Source organism: Curcuma longa, chromosome 11, assembly GCF_044706935.1.
Source record: "Curcuma longa cultivar G26 ecotype Majalengka, Jawa Barat chromosome 11, ITB_CL_G26_1.1, whole genome shotgun sequence".
NCBI lineage: Eukaryota > Viridiplantae > Streptophyta > Magnoliopsida > Zingiberales > Zingiberaceae > Curcuma > Curcuma longa.
In genome coordinates this window covers 32,640,341-32,661,302 of record NC_133871.1, presented here as the reverse complement: position 1 = coordinate 32,661,302, position 20,962 = coordinate 32,640,341, and the positions used below count along the sequence as shown (strand labels likewise).

General features: G+C 37.4%; 3 protein-coding genes across 4 annotated transcripts; all 3 read left to right on the top strand.

The window, feature by feature from the left end:
• Positions 1-27: 27 nt before the first annotated feature.
• LOC141841884 (uncharacterized) lies at positions 28-4,703 on the top strand. The gene is made up of 7 exons (XM_074730079.1): positions 28-268; positions 735-818; positions 900-997; positions 1,092-1,411; positions 1,605-1,839; positions 2,336-2,540; positions 4,208-4,703. Exons 1-7 carry the CDS (start codon positions 176-178, stop codon positions 4,286-4,288), a joined length of 1,116 nt encoding a protein of 371 aa, XP_074586180.1. The 5' UTR covers positions 28-175; the 3' UTR covers positions 4,289-4,703.
• A 3,355-nt stretch (positions 4,704-8,058) lies between these two features.
• LOC141838966 (uncharacterized) lies at positions 8,059-13,263 on the top strand. 2 transcript variants are annotated; one of them, XM_074726604.1, is made up of 2 exons: positions 8,059-8,217; positions 10,711-13,263. In XM_074726604.1, the coding sequence occupies exon 2, from the start codon at positions 11,063-11,065 to the stop codon at positions 12,905-12,907; it is 1,845 nt and encodes a 614-aa protein (XP_074582705.1). In that variant the 5' UTR covers positions 8,059-8,217; positions 10,711-11,062; the 3' UTR covers positions 12,908-13,263. The 2 variants fall into 2 exon arrangements, with proteins under 2 accessions (XP_074582705.1, XP_074582704.1); XM_074726603.1 differs by having other exon boundaries at positions 8,059-8,221.
• Positions 13,264-14,001: 738 nt separating this feature from the next.
• Positions 14,002-19,964, top strand: LOC141839977 (very-long-chain aldehyde decarbonylase GL1-9-like). Its single transcript, XM_074727848.1, has 3 exons — positions 14,002-14,309; positions 14,374-14,645; positions 19,179-19,964. The coding sequence occupies exons 2-3, from the start codon at positions 14,415-14,417 to the stop codon at positions 19,725-19,727; spliced, it is 780 nt and encodes a 259-aa protein (XP_074583949.1). The 5' UTR covers positions 14,002-14,309; positions 14,374-14,414; the 3' UTR covers positions 19,728-19,964.
• The last annotated feature ends 998 nt before the right edge of the window (positions 19,965-20,962 follow it).

The window sequence follows — 20,962 nt, the reverse complement described above, 5'->3', positions numbered from 1 at the left end:
GAAACTTCTTCACCACCCGCTCGATTGTCGCCGTCGTTCTGCTCCTCTCCAAATCTGATTGCAGTTTTGCGCCAAGCTTAGTGTTCTTTTGCTGCTTGTCTTCTCAAAATTGAACCTTGGCATATTTGATTTCGCCGGGAAAGGTTTCGCCTTGGCTCGAATAGGGCAGAGAAGGATGGGAGAAGTCCATATCGGTTTGCCAGGGCAGTGGGCGGAGAACTGCCGCGAGAAGGCCGACCACTACTCGACAAAGATCGGAGGGTTGCCTGTGCGTAAGCTTCCGAATTCGATTGTTTTCAGTTTTCAAGCTTTTACCTATTGGATTTTGGGTGCCTTTTCGAATTTTTCATTGCTCGTGTCTATTACGGACTTAGTTCATCTCTAAGAGATCAAGGCGGAGAGGAGTGCTAGGTCTCAGCGGTGGAAGAGATTCAGTCTCTAGGAGTGGTGGCTGCAACCTACTCCTAGATTAATCAAAGGAGGAAAACGTCTCGACGGAAGAAATTTCTCTCCCGCTGCTATTGCATAGTCACCACCACTACTGTCCCCTTAATCACAATCTCTCTCCCTCAGGTCTCATTCCCTGCTGGACCTACTTTCTGAGCAACCATGGACCCAACAATACACACTGGAACATAACAATATTCCTCTTACATTATTGTCTTTCTTGGTTTATTTGTTTTCCTTTACCGTTTATATTGATTTCAAGTTAAAATGGTCGCTTATTTCTGTAGGACTGGCCCATTCCAGAACCCAATATTAAGCGTGAGCTTCTTTTTTGTCGTGTATGCGAGGGGAGGCTTTGTCTTGTCGCACAGGTGATATTTTTAATGTTCCTAGTGGATTACAAAACTTCATTATTGAATGGATAAAATTGGTTAGGTCATTCTTAATATCAGGTCTATGCTCCAATATTGTCGCATAAACTAAATATAGAAGAGCGTGCCATCTATGTTCTTGGTTGCCCAAATCAAGATTGTGGAAAAAACCCTGATAGGTCTGTTTTTCTTATGGGTTGTTCTTTTTTTTCTTTCTTTTTGTTGACTAATTGTGGTTACTTAAAGAGTCAAAGCTATTGCATTGATTTTCAGCTGGCGAGCTCTTCGACTTCAAAAGGGTGATCAGGACACGGAACCTAACCTTGCTTTATCAAATTCTTTGCCTTCTGAAAAGGAATCTTTTCGCATGGATGGAGCTAGCAATTGGTTAAAGGACACTTTATTGGTGAATGATTCTGGAAAATTGGATGATGGTAGTGTTGGCGACAAGAAATTGGATGATTTAGCTCGAGCTTTCTCAGAAGCCTCTGCTCTATCTTCCTGCTCAAAAAAACCAAATCGTAAGAAACGCAATAATTCTTCTACTAGAGCTCGAGTAGGAAGGACAACGGCTGAAGAAACCCCTGTGCCTGGTAGGCTCCTGATTAGTTTACCATTTTATCAGAGTGAACTAAGAGATTCAAGCAAATGATTGTGTTGCATACACGCAAAACCAAATTAATGATTGCTTCACATTTGTGATTTCCCTCCATTATAGGAGTAAACTGTTTCATGAAACAATAGCAACTATGCTGATTTGTCTTTTTTCCCCCCATTTTGGTGCAGTTCTACCTTGTTTCTATATCTATTTCCAGACGAACCAGGCCCCTGGCAGTATAGATGTTGTTAGTTCCTTTTATTCCTCACTCACTCTCAAAGAAGATGCTAATTCTGCCTCAGATATTGATGAGAAGGAACAATGGGTAGGTGAAACCTATGAGTATGACAAAGCACTAGGTGCAGATACAACTTATTTGAAGTTCAAGAAACAGATGGATGCATACCCAGAGCAATGTCTAAGGTACCCAAGCTTGTCTTGTAATTGTTATTCATCACCTTGTTTTATATGTATTTTGGACAATTTTTGTCAAGGCTTCAGGCAATTAATTACAACATTTCTGAGTCAGGGAGATTTTTTTTTGTTTTGCATTGTGAAAAATGGAAAATATTGTATAGGCCCATGGGACATGTCATTAAAGTGACAACCTCAAAATGAGAATTCTAGTGTTTTTTTTCTTCCATATCTAGTAAAAGTATTTCCTAAATTCTTCATTTTACTATACTGTGTACCCATTGTAGCTAACTGCTATCAAGCATCAGACAATTCACTGTATTTAAAGAACTCATAACTTGATTCAATATCATTTTTTGTCAAGCATAAGCAGTTTTTCCTAATAAGTTCAAGAAGTTCAGGGATCATTTTCTGTGGTACTACTGATGCTTTTGTATATTTGTGCAGTTATTCTTTTATATCCTTTGTTCTTCCATTTACTTTTCTTGCATGGTTATTTTGTCAGATACTCTTATGGAGGTATTCCTCTTCTTGCAACCTCTAACTCAATGGAACCTGACAAGTGCATACATTGTGGTTCACCACTTGTGTATGAGTTGCAGTTGTTTTCCCCCATACTCTATTTTCTGCAGCAAGCTGCTGATGCTTCAGTAGCTTGTTCTGCTGATGGCTGGAGTTGGATAACTCTGATTGTATATACTTGCTCCAGGGTAAGCACTTCTTACTTGAACAGTTGAAACTCTTGGATGAACTGGTTTAACAGCCGAACTGAAACTCTTTTAGCATAAAACTTTTATGTACTTGGTTATATTACATTTCTGTTTGTTGCTAGCTATTTTCTCTGAGATGCTTTCCAACATTACCAAAAAATTTAAACATTTGATGCTCCTGCTTTCATACGGCAACACTGTTTCAATTGATTGTGATATATTGACTTTTAAGGAAGCTGAGAATTTATGAAACTTAATAATTGAAATCACTGGTTGCATGTTTGCTGCAGGAGATAAGTTGATTTAAAAATGAACAGCAATAATACCTTGTGCCAACTATCGAATAACACTGTCCATAATCTTTTTTTTAATGCCTACAAATAAACTCTTTATGAGGCTCCTTTATGGACACATCACAAACATTTCTTACCATGCTTGTGAGCTACAAGCTAACTAGTGTGCTCGTTTATGAGATCATGAATAATCTTGCTTATAAGCCTATGAGCTTGCTCACATGCAGGTTCACAAGCAAGTGGACTCAAGCTTGGGGATACTCTTTATGTTAAAAATCTTGGAATTGTGTGTATTGTATTGCTAGATTTATAGAATGTAGCATTGCGTTTGATCTTAATGTTTAAAATAAGCTTCGTTCAAGTTCAAACTTAAATCAAATCTCAGGCTTGAGCCTAACCTGCATTCCTACTTTGATCAAGTTTGATCTTGGACAAGCTTTTGTGATCCAGCTTTGTGCTTTAGCCAGTTTCCTACTTGAATCAATTATGAGCATGGGTTAGTTTATGAACACAAACTCATTCAGCTACAGCAATGAGCCAAGCACAAGCAAGATTGGTTCACTAAAGAAACAAGCTAAACTTGAGCTTGAATTTGTTGTTTGTTAGAACTGAAGAGTTTCAATAATCATTTGTCAGTTGAGCTTGAGCAACATAAGGAATGGGCAGATTGTCTCATTTGTGGATATAAATCAGGCATAAAAAAGAGAGAAAAGGTAGAATATAGTTTAGTTCATTTACCTTGTATGGCATTAAGTTCTCCAGTCGATGTACAAGAATAGCACTCTGCCTAGTCCCTGATCTTTGGCTTTTTATCTTGAGAACAATCAAGGACACATCTTCAAAACGTGAGATTTTCTTATATATGCTAAATGTAAGGATGTAGGCATTGATAGATTAATAAGTTTTTTGTTCTATTTAGAAAACACAGAATTGGCCTTTGCATCCTTTATGTAACCTATAAAGCATATTGCCTAAAAATGTGAAATAACATATCAGTGAAAGTGCAACGCAGCGAGCTATCGTTTATTCTCCTTGGATGGTATTAAAATATCTAGATTTAGTATGATATGTGAGAGATTTGATTTACTGTCAAGAAGTCTTAAAGGACTCAATTTAGTTACAAGTCCACATTGATACGGTTCTTTGTCTTGGATCAATGATGTGCAATTAATAGGGAGGATCTATTTGAAAGAGTGTTTAATTTCAGTGATTTGAACAGTCCAAGATTGAAGAGTCAAGAGCCTCATTAAACTAATCTCTTTTTTTTTTTCTAAACTCTACTCTGCTTTTCTGTTGAGAGATGTCATGACTAACGCATTACAACAACAATTCTTTTTCAATTTAATTTGAAATTTTTGTGAACTTTTGCCACAGAGTTGCTTCAATGCTAAAGGGAAACTGTCAAACCCCTCTTGGGAAATTGCCGAGGAGTTTATCACCGTTCAGGAAGATTAACAGATAGTATATTTTGTTACTTTCTTTTCCTCGGTTAATGCAATAGAAGGTAATTTACTTCATCTGAATATTACTAGTGATATAATTTTGCATAGAATTCAAATGCAAGAAGGATAAGGTTCATGTAGTCGGATCCAACTAGTCAGAGCTAACATGACTTGTCCTGCCCTGTTCAAGAGCTTATGTATGCATCAATGAGATGTCGATGAGGATCATTTATAATCATAACAAATGCTTCATGATCCTTGTATATATTTGTTGATGTTTGTTCAAGCTAAGAGGCATTTTGCATTGGGAATACATGCTTGGTGATCTTTTATTTTCCCGTTTTTCCTCTAATCAACACTTTCCATAGCGATTATATGCCTTAACTCTCTCCCTTGAGCTGATATCATCATCGTTATCACAGTGAATGGTAAGTATTTCAAAGATTGAACATTACCATTACGACTTAAGATTATAATCATCTTTAATTTGTCTTAGCTGCCATAAAGTTTCATTCATGGTATAAGCTTTTGCTTTCCATGCTGCTGCGTTTCACAACCCTTGTCCCCTTAGTGGAAGACAGTGCATCAAGGAATCTGATTCTGTAAATGGCATGTGGTTTGCCAGCGACTCGATGTGAATCCATTGATTATGTCTGTTTTTATGTTTCATCTCTAGTTTGCAAGTCAAAGGTTTCTTGGAAAAGTGCATCCATTCCCTCCCGTGAAAAGATTTAAGAAATCAGATGCTGGGAATACTGAACACTTTATGGGGTATTAGAATCAAGAGGAAAAAAACGCTACGACTTGTTATTTGTTGATATTCAGTGGGGTTGTGGCTTGAAATGTGGTCTTGAAGCATGAGTTTGCTTATTCTATCTCATAAGGCTTTGGCGTCGTCTCCAGTTCTTTCTTCCTTCTTTATAACACCAAAAGTTGAAGTTGTGTTTGGAGATAAAAGTGTTTTTTGGGGCAAAAGTTAAAGGACGTTCTTTTTTCAAATAGGAAAGTTTCATTTCGATTTTTATCAAAAGCGTGTTTTATATTACTGTTCAATTGTGTGTAATTTTTAACTGTTTTTGAGTATTATTATTTTTCATTTAAATTTTGAGCGGTTTTGTGTTGTTGTAGTAGTTATGATTTTGTAGTTGTTATAATGTAAATAATTGTAACTGTTATAATTTTATAACTGTTACAATGTAAATTAGTTGTTAATTTTCAACTTTCTCTCTAATGAAATATTTTCGAACATTGTGGATGCCCTTATTATAATATAAATTTTTATTTTTGTTATATCAGTTATAATTATATCATTTTTATTTATATTATAATAATTATAAAATCATAATTATTATAATATAATTTTTATTATTTTTATATATATTAAAGTAGTTAAGATTTTATAATTATTATAATATATTTGAAGGAAAAATAATATTTGAAGGATGGAGCATTGGAGCCTTTTATTTGAAAAAAAAATGAGTTTTGTCTTAACGTTGATCGCCAGTAGTCCCTGCTGGAATATGCGCGAGTGGCTACCCGTCGCATGATTGGATCAAACTATAAGAGCGGATGCTTTGTCCGATCGCGTGTCAGAGAGATAAGTAACGGATCCCAAAAAATTGCACATGATCCGCTGCCACGAGCTCCAAGCCATTCTATGCGGCGCCCCATTCCAATCCACGACTGTCGTTGCGTCCGCGCGAACAAAACTAACGGACGAGATTGGGTTTCGTCAGCTCGCTCAACCGCATATGCGGCCGCCAGCAGATCTTTTCGATTCCCGCATCCATCCATCCGCTGGCGGGGCTGCACGTGCCGAGGGGTCCGCTCCGCGTCCCCCGCGACGTCGCCTCTCCTGCGCGGGCGAACGAGTCCGCAGTCGCCACGTGGTTGACGAAGTCAATAGAAGACCGCCACGTGGGTGGATGCTGCGAATTGGCCGCGAGAGCGCTGACGCTCGAGCATGCCGAGGAAACGCCGTCGAGCCAAGCCGCTAGCCGCAAGCCGCAAGCCGCAAGCCGAGCCTCGTCTCCCCTGAGCAGAAAGACCTCGACACGTGAGCAATGGACGATCAACAAAGCTTATCGCCGCAGGCGAGACTTTCCATCCAACGGTGCATGATTTTTCTCGTTTTAGTATTCATTAAAATAGACGGTGTGCCATATGTGGCACATGGCTACGAATAGTGTGGCCTAAAACCGTGGGTCCCGGTTGTTTCCGTCCGTCGCTTTCCAATAGAAAGGTAGCGACAAGGACGTCTGAGGCCTGAACGAAATAAAGAAATCGAGTTCGATGCGTTTACGTGACTCCAAACGCCGTTGGGTCGGTAGACTCCAAAAATGATTGCCATGCGGCTTAATTTGTCTTAATCTATTTATGAAAATAAAAATAAGGGAAGGGAATTGCATTAATAATTCGGAAAATGTATTTTTATTGTTTATTAATGGTGTCCATCACCCAAATAATTGGTTAGTATATTTTATTATGCGCCGCTATGGCCTATGGCTACAAGTTACCCTTCTGTTTTGAAAGTCGCCTCATCATTGGTTGACGCCATCATTTTCCTACAAAAACTAGGAAAAAAAAGATATTAATCCATATCATTTTCTTTCTCTTTAAATTAAATCTATCTGAAATATAACTTATACATATTTAATAATTAATTTTTAAATTTTTTTAGTTGTCCCTCTGAGTACTTTATTATGCATTACACTTGTAGGAACAATTTTAATCAATATTATAAGGATCTAAAAATTAATATATGACACTCCGATTAAAAGTTAAATTCCTAAATGAAAGTTGAACTAAATTTGAGTCTATTTTTATAAACGGCTCTTTGAATTTTTTTTAATAATAGATAAACGACCTTATCACTTTTCAATAAATCTAGAATATAATATATATATATATATAGAAGTTGATCTTTAAAATATTCTTTTTTAAATATTATTGAACTTATCAATTAAAATCTATTTTACTTTTTAACATTTTTATATATATTAAAGTTATTTAGTTGATCAATAAACTTGATATTATATGATTAATTATTTGTTTTATTTATTTATAAATTTGATAGCTTAGATTCATTTTTTTTTAAAATATTATTCATGAATATTATTCGTAAAGAATTCATATTATTTATTTAAAAATATTAATGAGCTAAATACAAATATATTCAAATTTATTTAATAAATTATTTAAATTTATTCATTTAATATATTGAATGAATATATATAATCTAAATTGAATATCAAATTTAGATGCATGACTAGTAAATTGACATTTATAAATAAATCATAAAAGACAAGTCATTTATAATCTAACTTACTTATCTTATCTTAGACAAACGTTAATTATATTAATACAATTGAAATGTAATTAACTTGATTCAGATTAAACAAGAGCTGGTTAATGGACCAAATTGCCAAGAATTAATTAATGTTCCAATTATATATCCCAATAATGATTAAAAAATTGAATTAATTTGAAAATAAAAGAAATAATAAAGTTAGAAAAAAATAATAAAAAATTGAAAATTTCGATAACAAACGAAAGCTGACCAACGAAATATCCACGTCAAGCCTTTTGACGAGGCCGAGCAACGTCTGACACGAGCCGCCGCCGCCGCCGCCACCCAACGGCGCGCTCATCTCGTGGTGTTTGACGCCGTTTGCACGCCCTTCGAGCCGCCGTCAACTGCCCTGCCCGAAACCCTAATTATTAAATACAATTTAATAATAAAACTAATAATAAAAACCACCAGCCGACCACCACTACCGCCACCACCATCACCAAGCGTACCGCAACGCCAAATCCTCCCATCTTCGTTCGCATTCCCCCTTCTGCTCGCTCCGCATCTCGCTTCTCCTCCACAGCTCTATTCGGATTCGCGTCGAGCGGTGGGATCTCTTCGCGGGTTTCTTTCCACTTCCTGACGGCTCTGTAGGTATTTTCCTTTTCCTTTCCTTTTCATTTTCTATTGCTTTGTGAAATTTCGCACCTTTCCTTTTCTCCTGTTTTTTTTTCCTGTTTGATCGGTGGAAGTTCGCGGCTTCTTGTGTGGTGTACGTTATGTGTGCCGTTTTCTTCGATGCTCCTGTTCTTGGTGTTCTGTGCTAATTCGCGAACCGATTAGGGTCTGAGTGGACGGTTGGAAGCTGATTTCTTTCGCATAAGAGAGTTCCTGTTGCATGTGCTTGTTCAGGATGTCGAACTCCGGATCTTTCGTAGGTTCGTCTTCGTAGATCTAAGCATCTGCGTGATGGAGTAATTATATACGAAATATTTTGTTCTTTTTCTGGATTTGTTGGGGTTGTCTTCGTCATTCGTTTTTCGAGTGGAGTTTTGGTTCGAGGCTTTATGTGTAGTTAATCTACTAAATCAAGGTCTGATTGGTTGAAGACGGTTGATGTGTTAGCAACAGAATTTGGTCTGATAACCTGTAGGTCCTTATAGAAGTAAAGCGTAGTTTCTCCTTTGAATGTTTCTAGAAATTTGTCATTTGGCGTGCCCTGCGATTAGTAAATTATGTAGGCCAATTACATGGAACTTACTAGAAAGTCTTTTCATGTTTTTCTTTTTGGATTAAGTTATTTTGTGAAAATATAAAGATGATGTGTTCATTTTTTTAAAACTGTGATTTGATATGTTCAACTTGTTAGGATCCACTTATATATTGGAAATTTTATATGTCATATTGCACCAGTGTGTATGGTGATGAGAAAAGGCACTGTTCTATCATCTCAAAGGTTAGGAATTTGGAAATCCTATCAAAATCCCCCGAATCTGTTTGAGTATTATTGTGAATTCAAGTGATCAAAGAACTCTACAATATAGGGGCAAATATATCCCTAGCCCCTGATTCCAAATATCAGAAATGGAGTTCTAATTCTCAATTTCTCACTTAAATTCAAAGACTAGAATTGGAATCTTAGAGCTTCATTACTAAATGGAAATGTCATTCTTTTCCCAACAGAAATTGGTTCTAAACAAGTTGTTTAGGTTTTGATCATCTCTTTTGGTGTTTGCGGAGGTATTATTTTCTGCTTTATTCCTCCAATCATTAAAATTATTCATTGTTCGTACATCATCTCTTTAACTTCCCTTTTAAGTGAAGCAGGGATTTATTCTACTAAATCAGATTTTGTACTAGAAATATATTACTCGCCATGCTTCCATAATTATTGGTGTGTTTTCCTAAGAGTCTCAGTTTCTTCACTGTGATATTTTTGCAATAGAATATATCCACTCATATTTACACATGGCATGCACAAGTTTCTTCATTGCTTAGATCACCACCCCTTGATACTTCTCTGGCTAATGCACATATGTTGAAAGAGATTCATATAACAATCTAAGAGTAATCTGGTTTGTTACAAATTCAAGATAATTCTCATAGTATGAATTTGTATGCTGAGTGAATGATGTGGTGGATAATCTCTTAAGTCCTAAAACAAGATAACAACCACTACATGCAGATTAATATGGTTCATTTTCTAGCTTCCATATGTTTATGTTTCTTTGCTGGTCATAATTCACAATCTGACAATTACACTGCTTCATTATTGAGTGATATCATTTGACTTATTCTGGTTAATAGTTTAGCAATTGGTCCATCATCCTGGTGTTTCAGTTTATCTAGCTTCTTGGTTCTTCTTGACTGCATGTTGAATTTTGTGACTATTTTTACATTGTATTCTCAGCTTGAGGTGGCATGATTCTCCAGAGGCTCTACTATATCATGCATGTTTTGTTGAATTGTTTCTGGGATTTGTTTATGTCAAAAATCCTGACTGATGTATTTAGAAGCTGGCTGACCATATTGGCCTTTGGTTCCTGAACTCCTCATCAGTTCTTTGCCTTTCTGTCCTTAACTGCAATGCTATTCTTATAATAAGCAATATGTACTCTTTGTAAGAATTTTTTTTTGAAGTCCATGGCGTGTGAATCTGAACCATCAATAAGCTCTAATTATTTTAAAATATTGTCTGACCTAGGTTTAGCTATATATTTAATATCATAATTTGTATTTGTTCAAATGGATCCTTTTGATTGAACCAATTGTTATTATCACAATTTCTATAAGAGATCTGAATCTTTTACCATTTATTTTATTCTTTCAGGAAATTTCACTACTCTCATTTACAATGTGAATGTGCAACTAATTGTTTTACTGACACAAATTTCTGTTACTTGAATCTTTCTGTTAATGCTGATTATGATAGTTATACTCCAATTCCTCGCTTCTATATGCTCATAGTAAATGATATTGTCTATGTGAAAACATGCTTAATGCTAGTAATGACTTTTCTAATTTGTGATCTGTGCTTTTCGACATTACTACTTTCTTTTCTCTTTATTTATATATGATCTAATTCTTCAATCAGTTTTTATTACACCTTTGCATAACCTTTCTTTGTCTCAATGTGTATGCAGTTTGAAGGCATCACATCTTGCAACCTATGATATAAAGCTTGTTGGAGGTCTTTTTTACTCAGTATTATCGGTGTTTCATATAGGATTTGTGCACTGATTATCATCATAATTCAGTAGCCACTTGCTCTCATATTCCTTAAAATTAGATCCTTCCGAAAATGGACCGGGCCGATACATCTGGCTTTGTCAGTGGTGGCTGTCATAGATTTCATTCTTATTTCCATTTTATCTACATGGAAACACTTTTTTTCTGAAATTTTAAGGCTGCTTAAATAAGAATTATCTGCTATACCCTTCCAGCAATCCCCTTCCATATCACATTTGGTTTCTCAGAAACATTCCATATGAAACGATGGATTTCAATACAACTGATCTCTTGTTGCTTAATAGAGAAACTTTAGCTTGCACTTCAGTGGTGCATACTGATCAATTCTCAACTTTCAGCAAGGCCAACCATTTGAGTGACAGAACATTGAGTCTGGGATATAAAGTTGGCAAATCTGGAAGGTCACTGAATTTACAAACAAATTCTGAGTTCCCTACTCAAGATGATAGCTGCCATCTTGTTCTTGGACTGGGCCCGACTCCAAATTTTTACTCTGCTGATCATGCCACGAATGTGTCTGTTAAACCAAAAGAATCAGCCTCTTCATTTAGCAAGAGTGTTTTGGGAACTGAATTTGGAATGTTAGAACTTGGTCTGTCTAGAGGCAATTATGCAGTACCCACCATACAAAATGGTCATCATACTGAAATGTCTTCAACTGGAATATGTCTCGCCAGCCCTGTTGTGGATGAAGGATCAACTTCTGCCAAGAGAAAATCTGGTGGCTACATAACAACTCTCCTTTTTTCCCCTAGATCGGAGAGGGTTAGCAGCCTTCAAAACCTGACTGTAGGCCAAGAATTGGTAGAAAATGTCTGTGATGTGAGCACCCACCAATCTCAACATCAGCAATATGTTCTTAGCCAGCTGCCTCAATTGAGTCCTGAGACCTCTGCAACCACATATTGCTCATTGGGAGGTAAAGATGATCCATTGGTTGTTGGTGGCTCAGCTGATCACAGAATTCACCACCACCCCAAAAAATGCAGATTCGATGGCTGTTTAAAAGGTGCCAGGGGGGCATCTGGATTGTGTATTGCTCATGGAGGTGGGCAGAGGTGCCAGAAGCCTGGCTGCAAGAAAGGTGCTGAGAGTCGAACAGTGTACTGCAAAGCCCATGGAGGAGGGAGGCGCTGCCAGCAACTTGGTTGTACCAAGAGCGCAGAGGGCAAGACAGAATTTTGCATTGCCCATGGTGGGGGTCGTCGATGTGGTCATCTCGGGTGTACCAAGGCAGCGCGTGGCAAATCAGGACTGTGTATTAGACATGGTGGTGGTAAAAGGTGCACAGTTGAAGGCTGCATGAAGAGTGCGGAGGGCCAGGCAGGCTGCTGCATCTCTCACGGTGGAGGCAGGCGATGCCAGTATCTGGGATGCAGCAAAGGTGCACAAGGCAGCACCCTATATTGCAAAGCACATGGTGGAGGCAAACGTTGCATTTTTGAAGGATGCAGCAAAGGGGCTGAAGGGAGTACATCTCTTTGCAAGGGACACGGTGGTGGCAAGCGCTGCCTCTTTGAGGGAGGTGGGGTCTGCCCAAAGAGTGTTCATGGCGGCACAAATTTCTGTGTTGCTCATGGAGGAGGAAAGCGTTGCGCCGTGCCAGGGTGTACAAAAAGTGCCCGCGGCCGCACTGATTGCTGCGTGAGGCATGGTGGGGGCAAACGGTGCAAATTTGAGGGATGTGGGAAAAGTGCGCAGGGAAGCACAGACTTCTGCAAGGCTCACGGTGGAGGGAAGCGCTGTTCATGGGTTATGGGGTGCGAGAAGTTTGCTAGGGGAAAGAGTGGTTTATGTGCAGCCCATGGTAGCTTGATAGTCGCACAAAATGAACAAAGGGCTGGGAGCCTGATTGTATCAACATCTATAACACATGGAAGCCACAAAGACAATGAGATTTCATCATCAGGAGTGAGCTCCTTATCTGACTGCACAGAGTCCTACGATAGCATGGGGATGGCCCCTCAATCCATGAGATCGCAGTCTTCCAACTTACAGTTTGTGTTCACAGAGGGCAGAGTGCACGGTGGGGGCTTGATGTCATTCCTTGGAAGAAACCTGAAGAATGCTGGCAATGATGTCGATGTGTGAACTTCACTTAATTTATTGACAAGAGGGGAATTGGCTGGAAATTAGAACAGGTTGTCTATAATCTATATTATTGGTTCATGGACCGGTATTGGAACTTCATTATATTATTTAGTTTGTTGTAGTGTCAACAGTGTTATAAAATTGGGTGTGGTAGTGTAAACAGTCTGCTTAGCTGTTCACCCAGTAGCTTTGGAAGATTCCACTTCCCTCAAACTTTCAGGTTCAGTGTTCATGCCGCTAGTGTAGTTTAAGTGGATGTAATAAGTCCTAGTGCGATCTATGCTGTATACGGTGTTTGTTTAATATGCTTTGAACATTATGATTAGTGGTCGATGCTGCATGCGGTGTTTCTGATATTGTAGTTGTATGTCTAGTATAATATGTGACTCAAACTTAAAATTTATGATCTTTAAACCTAAATTTCTTGATGGGCATTCAAGAAAAGAGCACTCACTCAAGTATTTTACTTTGTAATTTTTTTATAACATCTTAATGTGTACTCTAACATATCAAACAGTTGCATAGTGTCATGTCATGTATTCAACTAATGCTTTGAGAATAGTCGTCTTGTGTGTTGAAGTGTTTTATCTCAAGTGGTAAGTATGGAGATATGTGTTGCTTGAAGTTTCGGTGTTCGAATCCTCATAGTAACATGTATTTGTTGACTGAGGTGCTGTGCGATTCAAGTCTTAGCAATATGTATTTGTTAGCTGAAGTGTTGAAGTAGTATGCTTTTATCAATTTAGTGGCATTGTAGGGTCGGTCATTATAAAAAATTTATTTATTATAGTTTTCTGCATCATGATTAACTGTAGTTTCTCGATTTACCTCTTCGGTCGTGGGACGGTTAAGATGATTTGCAGAAGAGAATAGTCGTCTTGTGCCTGAATGATAAAAGTAGCAGGGCCGGTTCAAGTGATTTGTGCATGGTTCGAGCGACAAAATGGTTGGTTCAGAGTGAGTTTAGCACATAGTTCGGAGGAGAGGCGAAGACAAAAAAAAAAAAAAAAAAAAAAAAAGAGAGAGAGAGTATTTTTATTTTTGTAAATATTAAAGGGTAGTGTATATTTTGGTAATTTGACGAAAATATTTCCAGTAGCAGGTTTTTCTGATTCCAAGAGGACAGAGGGGAAAGCTCCGGGAGTTGGAGCATCTTGCTGAAAGAAGCCGCACAGCCGTCGCATCGCTTCGCCCGCTTGGAACTCCCGGCTGTTCCGATCCCTTCAGATCTGCTGTTTTCCAGTTTCTCGGAGCCGTCATCAAGTTTCGATCTTTCTCGCACCACTGTATTAGGTCCTGGTTCCGAGATTAAAGTCTTGCTTCACTCTGTTGCTTGAATCCCGTGTTAGATGTTGTATTTGTATCCTGATCTGCGCACCCGATATCTGGACCAGATTGAGAGGTAGAGAAACCTGTCGAACTTTATGTGGCTTCTGGTCTTGAAGTAACTGGCTCCGGAATTCCAGGGTAAAATAGGGTTCTTTTTTGGTCCTCCATCCAGTTAAAGATGGTCTTCTGGGAAGGGTACATAAGTGATGAGTTGATGGGCACCTTTGCCCCCATCGTAGTATATTGGCTGTACGCAGGAGTGTATCAGCTGTTGCCGTCTCTGGACCAGTACCGATTGCATACTAGAAAAGAAGAGGAGCAGAAGAATTTGGTGCCTTTGCCCTCTGTGATTAAGGGAGTTTTGCTTCAGCAGTTGGTTCAGGCCACAGTTGCAGGACTCATGTTCTTGGTGAGTAGTCCGACTCCGTCAATAGTGCTGACCTTTTTTCTTCCTTTTGTTTCTTTGAGAAATCAGGATTTGATATGATTATGCTACTACTCAAATATCGGTTTCTAGAGATGCAATACTTCTTTCTCGTTGGATAGAAACACAATGACCACATTGTGGAAGCAAGAACTTCAAAGGATCATGGAGAATAGAAAGACAAACACTAAAAAAAATTAAAAAAGAAACAATTTTACATGGTTCAGCCAGCTTCCTTAGTCCATCACTACATAGAATAATTCTTATGATGTCACCATCATGCATCACTCAAACTGCTGCTACAATATCATCCCACTGATGGTTTTACTCTTTCTTTGGTTGGGAAGGAGTCTAGGATCAATAAACAGACCATTTCTTGTAATTGTTGATTCTCGTGCCATATATAAGATGGGTTGCAGCTTCTGGAAGACCAAATTATGGGGCCCCAGGCCAGGTCAGTAAGCATCTGGTACAGTCGGCATGGCATCCAGTCGATTGGTCTTGGTCATTGATACTATCAATTATTGACTGATTTGGGGGGTAGGCTTAACACTTGGTAGTGTCCGCTAGCATCCTAGAAGGGGTGTATCGCTGATGTTGGGTCAGCGAGCTCACCTGGGTGCATGAATTTCAAACCTCCACATAGTGTATCAATCAGACTCAACATATTCAATTGAGTTTGGCTTACTTGATCTACAAATACAATATTACTTGTCTGCTAGGAAGTAGGAAATATGATATGAATGAATTGTTTTTCTGAAATCTCTTTTGCAATTCTTGTTCTTGTTCCTAACTCAAGATCAAAAAAGGATGCAAACTATTGAAAAATAAAGAATATATTTTTTCTAGCTCTTGTTTACTTAAAATCTTAGATTGTTTGCTTTCAATAGAATAACTGGTTATATGGAATCTTATACTTCATTAATGTATGTTAAGGTATCACTGGCAAGTCTATATTCCTTAGGCTCAGTAGATTTCTCTATAGTTCTTCATTGGTAGTGAATTTGGGAAGGTATTAAAATAATGTTAATGCTTGGATAACCAAATGCAGCTTTGGATATTTTGTTTATTCCTTAGATTTCTTTGTTGCCACCTGTGCTCAAATTTGGAGTTTTATCAGTCTACTTTTTGTGTTTTCTTGTTTTATTCATCATAGGGTGATATTCTATCATCCTACCTTCTCATTTTTCAGAGAAGTGTTCTTAAATTAGTTTGTTGCATCACACACATACAAAAAAAAAATGCTGTGGAAGATGGTAATTTACATTGATCCCTTTTGGGTTCGGTAATCTATAGATGACATATCCTTTGTTGTTAGCATGCTAGAAATTGTGGGGAAAATCCTCAATAAAGATGTCTTTGCACTAGCCATTTAGATGCTATGCAGGGTATTGCATTTGAGAATTGAGATATGAATTCGAGATAAACTTAGTGCCAATCAATGGTTCACGTAACTTTCTAAACAATATGTTCTTGTTCGAGAAAGTGAGTTAATTAGGATTAGTTTTACAGGTACATAGATTTGAGAAGCTTTATTGGGAATACTTGAAACATATTGGGTTAATGAACTTCTCTGAGCATAGCTCAATGGCTGAAACTATGTTTTGGCTGTTTTACCATTAGTTTGAGTTCATCTTGTTGATGTTCTTGTTGCTAATTTGGCATAATTGATCAAATGAGATAGTAGTGTTATTGTTTCCACGTGTGATCTGATTAGAAGATTTGAGTAGAATAATTGTCAGACTATTAAAGGGATGTTCAATCATCTCAATGCATAAATATTAATGAGAACTGTTTACTTGTTGGGGTTATCAGGTTAGCCTTAGGTTTGTTTCTTTTTTATATCAGGAACTGAGGAGTATTTTCATCATGGTTCCTTGTTAATTGTAATTATAAGTAAATAAATGAATGAATAAACAAATAAAGCCGTGCCATTATTTTTTTGGCGTTCTTAGAATGTCCAACTTTGTTAGGATTGTCATTAATTATGTTTTCACTTTCTAATCTTAACTTGCTAAATTGTTACTAATAGTCTGGATAAATAATTTCATGGTTAGTTTCAGATGATGAGGGAAATATTAGGTCATATTTAAAGATGAGCAAAATATCAGTTATGATCATACTTGTTTTTTCTTCTCCTCCAAATCTCCCTTTAAACTGAGATTTGGGTTCATTCCTAATGTTGAATTCTTACCCTAGCAGCAGTACATTGGTGACTTTCTGGATGGTTTAATTCTCCTATCTTAATGCAGTGCGTTGCAGTGCATGCTATTAACTATTCTGAAAACTTTTCCTTCTTGATATCCACAGCTGTGTACTTCCCTCATATGACCTCTTTCCTCGTATTATCCTTGGTTCTTTATATTGTAGGTTGATGCTAACTTTTCCTTAGAGATGAATTTAAAGAAGAATTTAGCCCTTACAATTATTGCATTGATCTAGTATGTAATTTGATGCTAATTTTGTTTTAGTCTGCTAGCATTACAATGTGATATACCAAATGTTCATCTTATATTGGTATTCAGCAAAAGCCTATTACAGTGTTGTGAATATTGAGAGTTGGAAGAAGTGCGGGTGACTGTTCTTTCCCACTATGGATGTGCTGGTAATGATTATTGAAATTTTAAGACCTGGCAAGCCAAGTGATAACTTTGTTTTGTCCTTGTTGTCAAGTGAATTCTAAGTTGTTATAAATGATCTGCCACCAATTTGATACAACCTTGTGTATGCCTTGTGATAATATGGATTTGGGCAATGACTAGCTTGGAATATGCTGTTATACGCTATCAAATCTTAGCTAGAAATGGCTGGGACGCTTTGTATTAATATTGGACTTGAAAGCATAATTACAAAATCAGATCCAAAAACCTGTATTTGGAGCCCTGGTTCAATTGTTTGAATATATTAAATATGCCAAAATTTCAACAGATGGTTTGATGGGTTTTGGCGTAACCATGTGAACTAGCTGAGTATCTACAAATTGATCGGATCCTATTCAAACCTCCAGTTGAGATATTACTTGTATGAATAACATCTTACATGATTTATAGGCCATCTCAATATCTATAAAGAATCCTCATCTTGCTGTGTAGTCATGTCAATCCATCATACCATCATTGTTCCTACTTGCCAGTCCTCCCCTGCCCTCTCTTATCTTCTGATCTCTTTCTCTCCATTCCCTCTCTCTTAAATCTTAATCCTTTTGTTATTTCTTACTCTTAACCTTGCAGATGAAAATGATCTTAATTCAAGGTTTTAGATAGATTATGGATTATGGTTTTTGAACAATTAAACTTGTATTAGCTTGGACCTTATCCTAACAGCTACAAAGATTATACTAGCAATTTGTATAGGTTGGAAAAGAAATCTGTGTATTTGTATACTCAATGTGCTTGTTGATCTGCCAAACTTGGGCATATTGTGTATAATACCACTCATTGTGTATATAAACCTCTCAAATTTGGGTGGCGTACGTATCAAAATCTTTGAGCATCAAGTATTACCCATACTGAAATAGATAGTGTCGAGTGTTTAAACTGTTATTTCATCTTTGTTGTTTACAATTGGAGACTAAGGGTATATGGGCTTGATGGCATTATGAGTGCTTTCCTTCTCTCTGTTCGTTTGGATAGGAAGAGATGGAGAGGAAACAAAATAGTTTAAATTTTATTTATTATCTTATATTGAGTAAGAGAAAAGAAAAGAAATGAATTTTATCTTCTTTTACTCTATCTCATTGATCTTGTTTAGTTGACGATATTGAAGGGATATTCTCCCTTTTTTGTGTTCATGAGATGCGCAATTTGATGATATTGCAATCCTCTTCTCTATTTCTTCCAAGTAAATAAGAGAAATCAAATATTTTATTTCTTTTGAGTCCTTTTCTTGTCTGCCTTATTTCCATCAAAATAAACACAAGTTATTAGATAGATAAGATAAGTTTTTCTTTGGATTATGCAGCATAATAGCTTGTGGACTTGAAGGGGACAATGTAAAAACTCTTCACAGTATATACTTTCATTTTGTTGCTAATAAGAGCTTAACTTCATGAGTATGAGCACTATTTTTCTAATATAATTTAGATATTACTTTCCTGCTTGTAATCCATTGGAAAATTCTTTAGCTAAGGCTCACACTATATGTTTGCTTGCTAATATACTTGTAAATTGTAATCTCATCTACTATGTCACTTCTGCACCAGGAGCTTGACACTCATTGGTTTACCAGTCTAATAAAACTGATTGCTTAATTCTAGTCCTATGCTTACCATGCATTTTCACAACACCTCGGTTGCCAAGATCTAGGATTCCATTTGCTTACTTTTTTCCAATAAACAAATACATTAGTTTAGTCCTATATATTGATATTCTGCAACTGTGGTTGTACAGATGCATGTTGTAGTACTGTTGATGTAGATGGGATGATTTAGTTACTTCATGGGAACATTTATAAAACCAGAAAACTATGATCTGACTCACTTTTGTATTTTTTTTTTAAATTCTGTATGCTTATTTTCAGGCGACTGCCAAGCCAACTTCAACAGGTAGCTTAACTCAACCACCGCTACTTGTCCAACTGATTCAAATTGTGGTAGCAATGTTCTTAATGGACACATGGCAATACTTCATTCATCGATACATGCACCAGAACAAGTTCTTGTACCGGCATATCCATTCACAGCATCACAGACTTGTTGTTCCTTACGCTATTGGTGCTCTTTACAATCACCCACTGGAGGGACTTCTTCTTGATACCTTTGGTGGGGCCATCTCATTCCTGATCTCAGGGATGACCGCACGAACCTCAGTGTTCTTCTTCTGCTTTGCCGTTATCAAGACGGTGGACGATCATTGTGGCCTTTGGCTACCTGGAAACATTTTCCATCTCCTCTTTCAGAACAACACTGCCTACCATGACATCCATCATCAGCTCCAGGGCACAAAGTACAACTACTCCCAGCCGTTCTTCTCGATATGGGACAGGTTGCTGGGCACCTACATGCCTTTCAGCTTGGCAAACCGTCAAGAAGGTGGATTCGAGGCGAGGATACTAAAAAAGACTACTTGACATGTTCTAAGATGAAGATTTGGTTGGGTGTGCATACAAATATACCGGTCAATGAAAATCTACACCGTTCAATCCTCTCTAAACCAGCAGGATGTTTCATTTTACAGCCACTAGCACACGCGTTACATGTTTGTCTAGAACCTCCCGTGTAAAGTATTTTTCCCTGCAGTGTTTTGCATGTTTTGTAGTGGTACTCGACTTTGTGAACGTTTTGAAATTTTCAGAACTTGTGAGTCAGGCTTTCTTACGTAGAGAAGAGAATGAACCAAAGTAGATCAGATTAAATTGTTTTTGTAAGATTGCATTATTTTCTTAACCTTTCAACTTATATCTTTGTGTGAGAATTACATCCTAACTAATGATTACAGCAAGTGAAGCCCATAAACTTGTGCAGAGGCACCACCTGTTCGATGAATCTCACAAAGCCATATCGTTGTCTGAAAGAGACTTCTCAGTGAAATAACACCTGGATCATTGTTCCTCCACATGGAATAGTACCCCTATGATCATGTCAGGAAGCAATGCAACAGCGTCACCATCTTCCTCCCTGTTCCTTAAATCCATGTCTGTGAATTAACTTTGGTCCCCTCGTGCCTTTCCCTCTTTCTGTGAACTTGTTGAAGAGGGAGAAATGTAGTTTAGGAATCATGTGCAAGAAAGATGGTAGTTTGATTACAAGAGTCTACTGATATGGTGCATTTGTTAAGTTGAATGAAATGGAATGAAAATCATTCACTTTGTTTAGGATTTTATCTCAATATTGAAGTGGATAATTTTAGACAATTTCTATGGAGCTCCTCTTGATCTTCATGTGATTGCAGGTTTTTATGAGATGCCTAAATCGAGCTAGGGGAGCTAATTAACAACTATCTGAGTTTTCAGATTGTACCTTGAAGGCAAGGGTATGACACTAAAGATGAGTTTTCTTGCTAGTTGTAAGAATAAAGGTATCAAACTTCCGCTGGAGATGGGTCTTTGTTTGTCATTTAATCGATTCGGTCCCACAGAAGTTTTCTTACGGATGTGATTAGGTAAGTCTCGTTGGGCCAAGACAGTTTTAGGCCCAAATGTGTGGGAAATTGTTGCATAAACGAAAAATCTGATCATATTAAAAGAAAAGAAAATCAAATAAAATAACAGAAACAACTGATTAATTTGAATGCACAACCTAATGATTTGAATAGCAGGAAATCCACCCAACTCTAATGATAACCCCACAACCTAATCAAACTGGG

What these genes read in the sequence shown, in the direction of transcription:
- LOC141839977 (XM_074727848.1), top strand. Translation starts at nt 14,415, where the DNA reads ATGGTCTTCTGGGAAGGGTACATAAGTGATGAGTTGATGGGCACCTTT. An exon ending in TTGCAGGACTCATGTTCTTG is followed by an intron (nt 14,646 to 19,178) that starts GTGAGTAGTCCG and finishes GCTTATTTTCAG; the next exon opens with GCGACTGCCAAGCCAACTTC.
- LOC141838966 (XM_074726604.1), top strand. Translation starts at nt 11,063, where the DNA reads ATGGATTTCAATACAACTGATCTCTTGTTGCTTAATAGAGAAACTTTA.
- LOC141841884 (XM_074730079.1), top strand. Translation starts at nt 176, where the DNA reads ATGGGAGAAGTCCATATCGGTTTGCCAGGGCAGTGGGCGGAGAACTGC. An exon ending in TGTGGAAAAAACCCTGATAG is followed by an intron (nt 998 to 1,091) that starts GTCTGTTTTTCT and finishes ATTGATTTTCAG; the next exon opens with CTGGCGAGCTCTTCGACTTC. An exon ending in TTGTATATACTTGCTCCAGG is followed by an intron (nt 2,541 to 4,207) that starts GTAAGCACTTCT and finishes CTTTTGCCACAG; the next exon opens with AGTTGCTTCAATGCTAAAGG.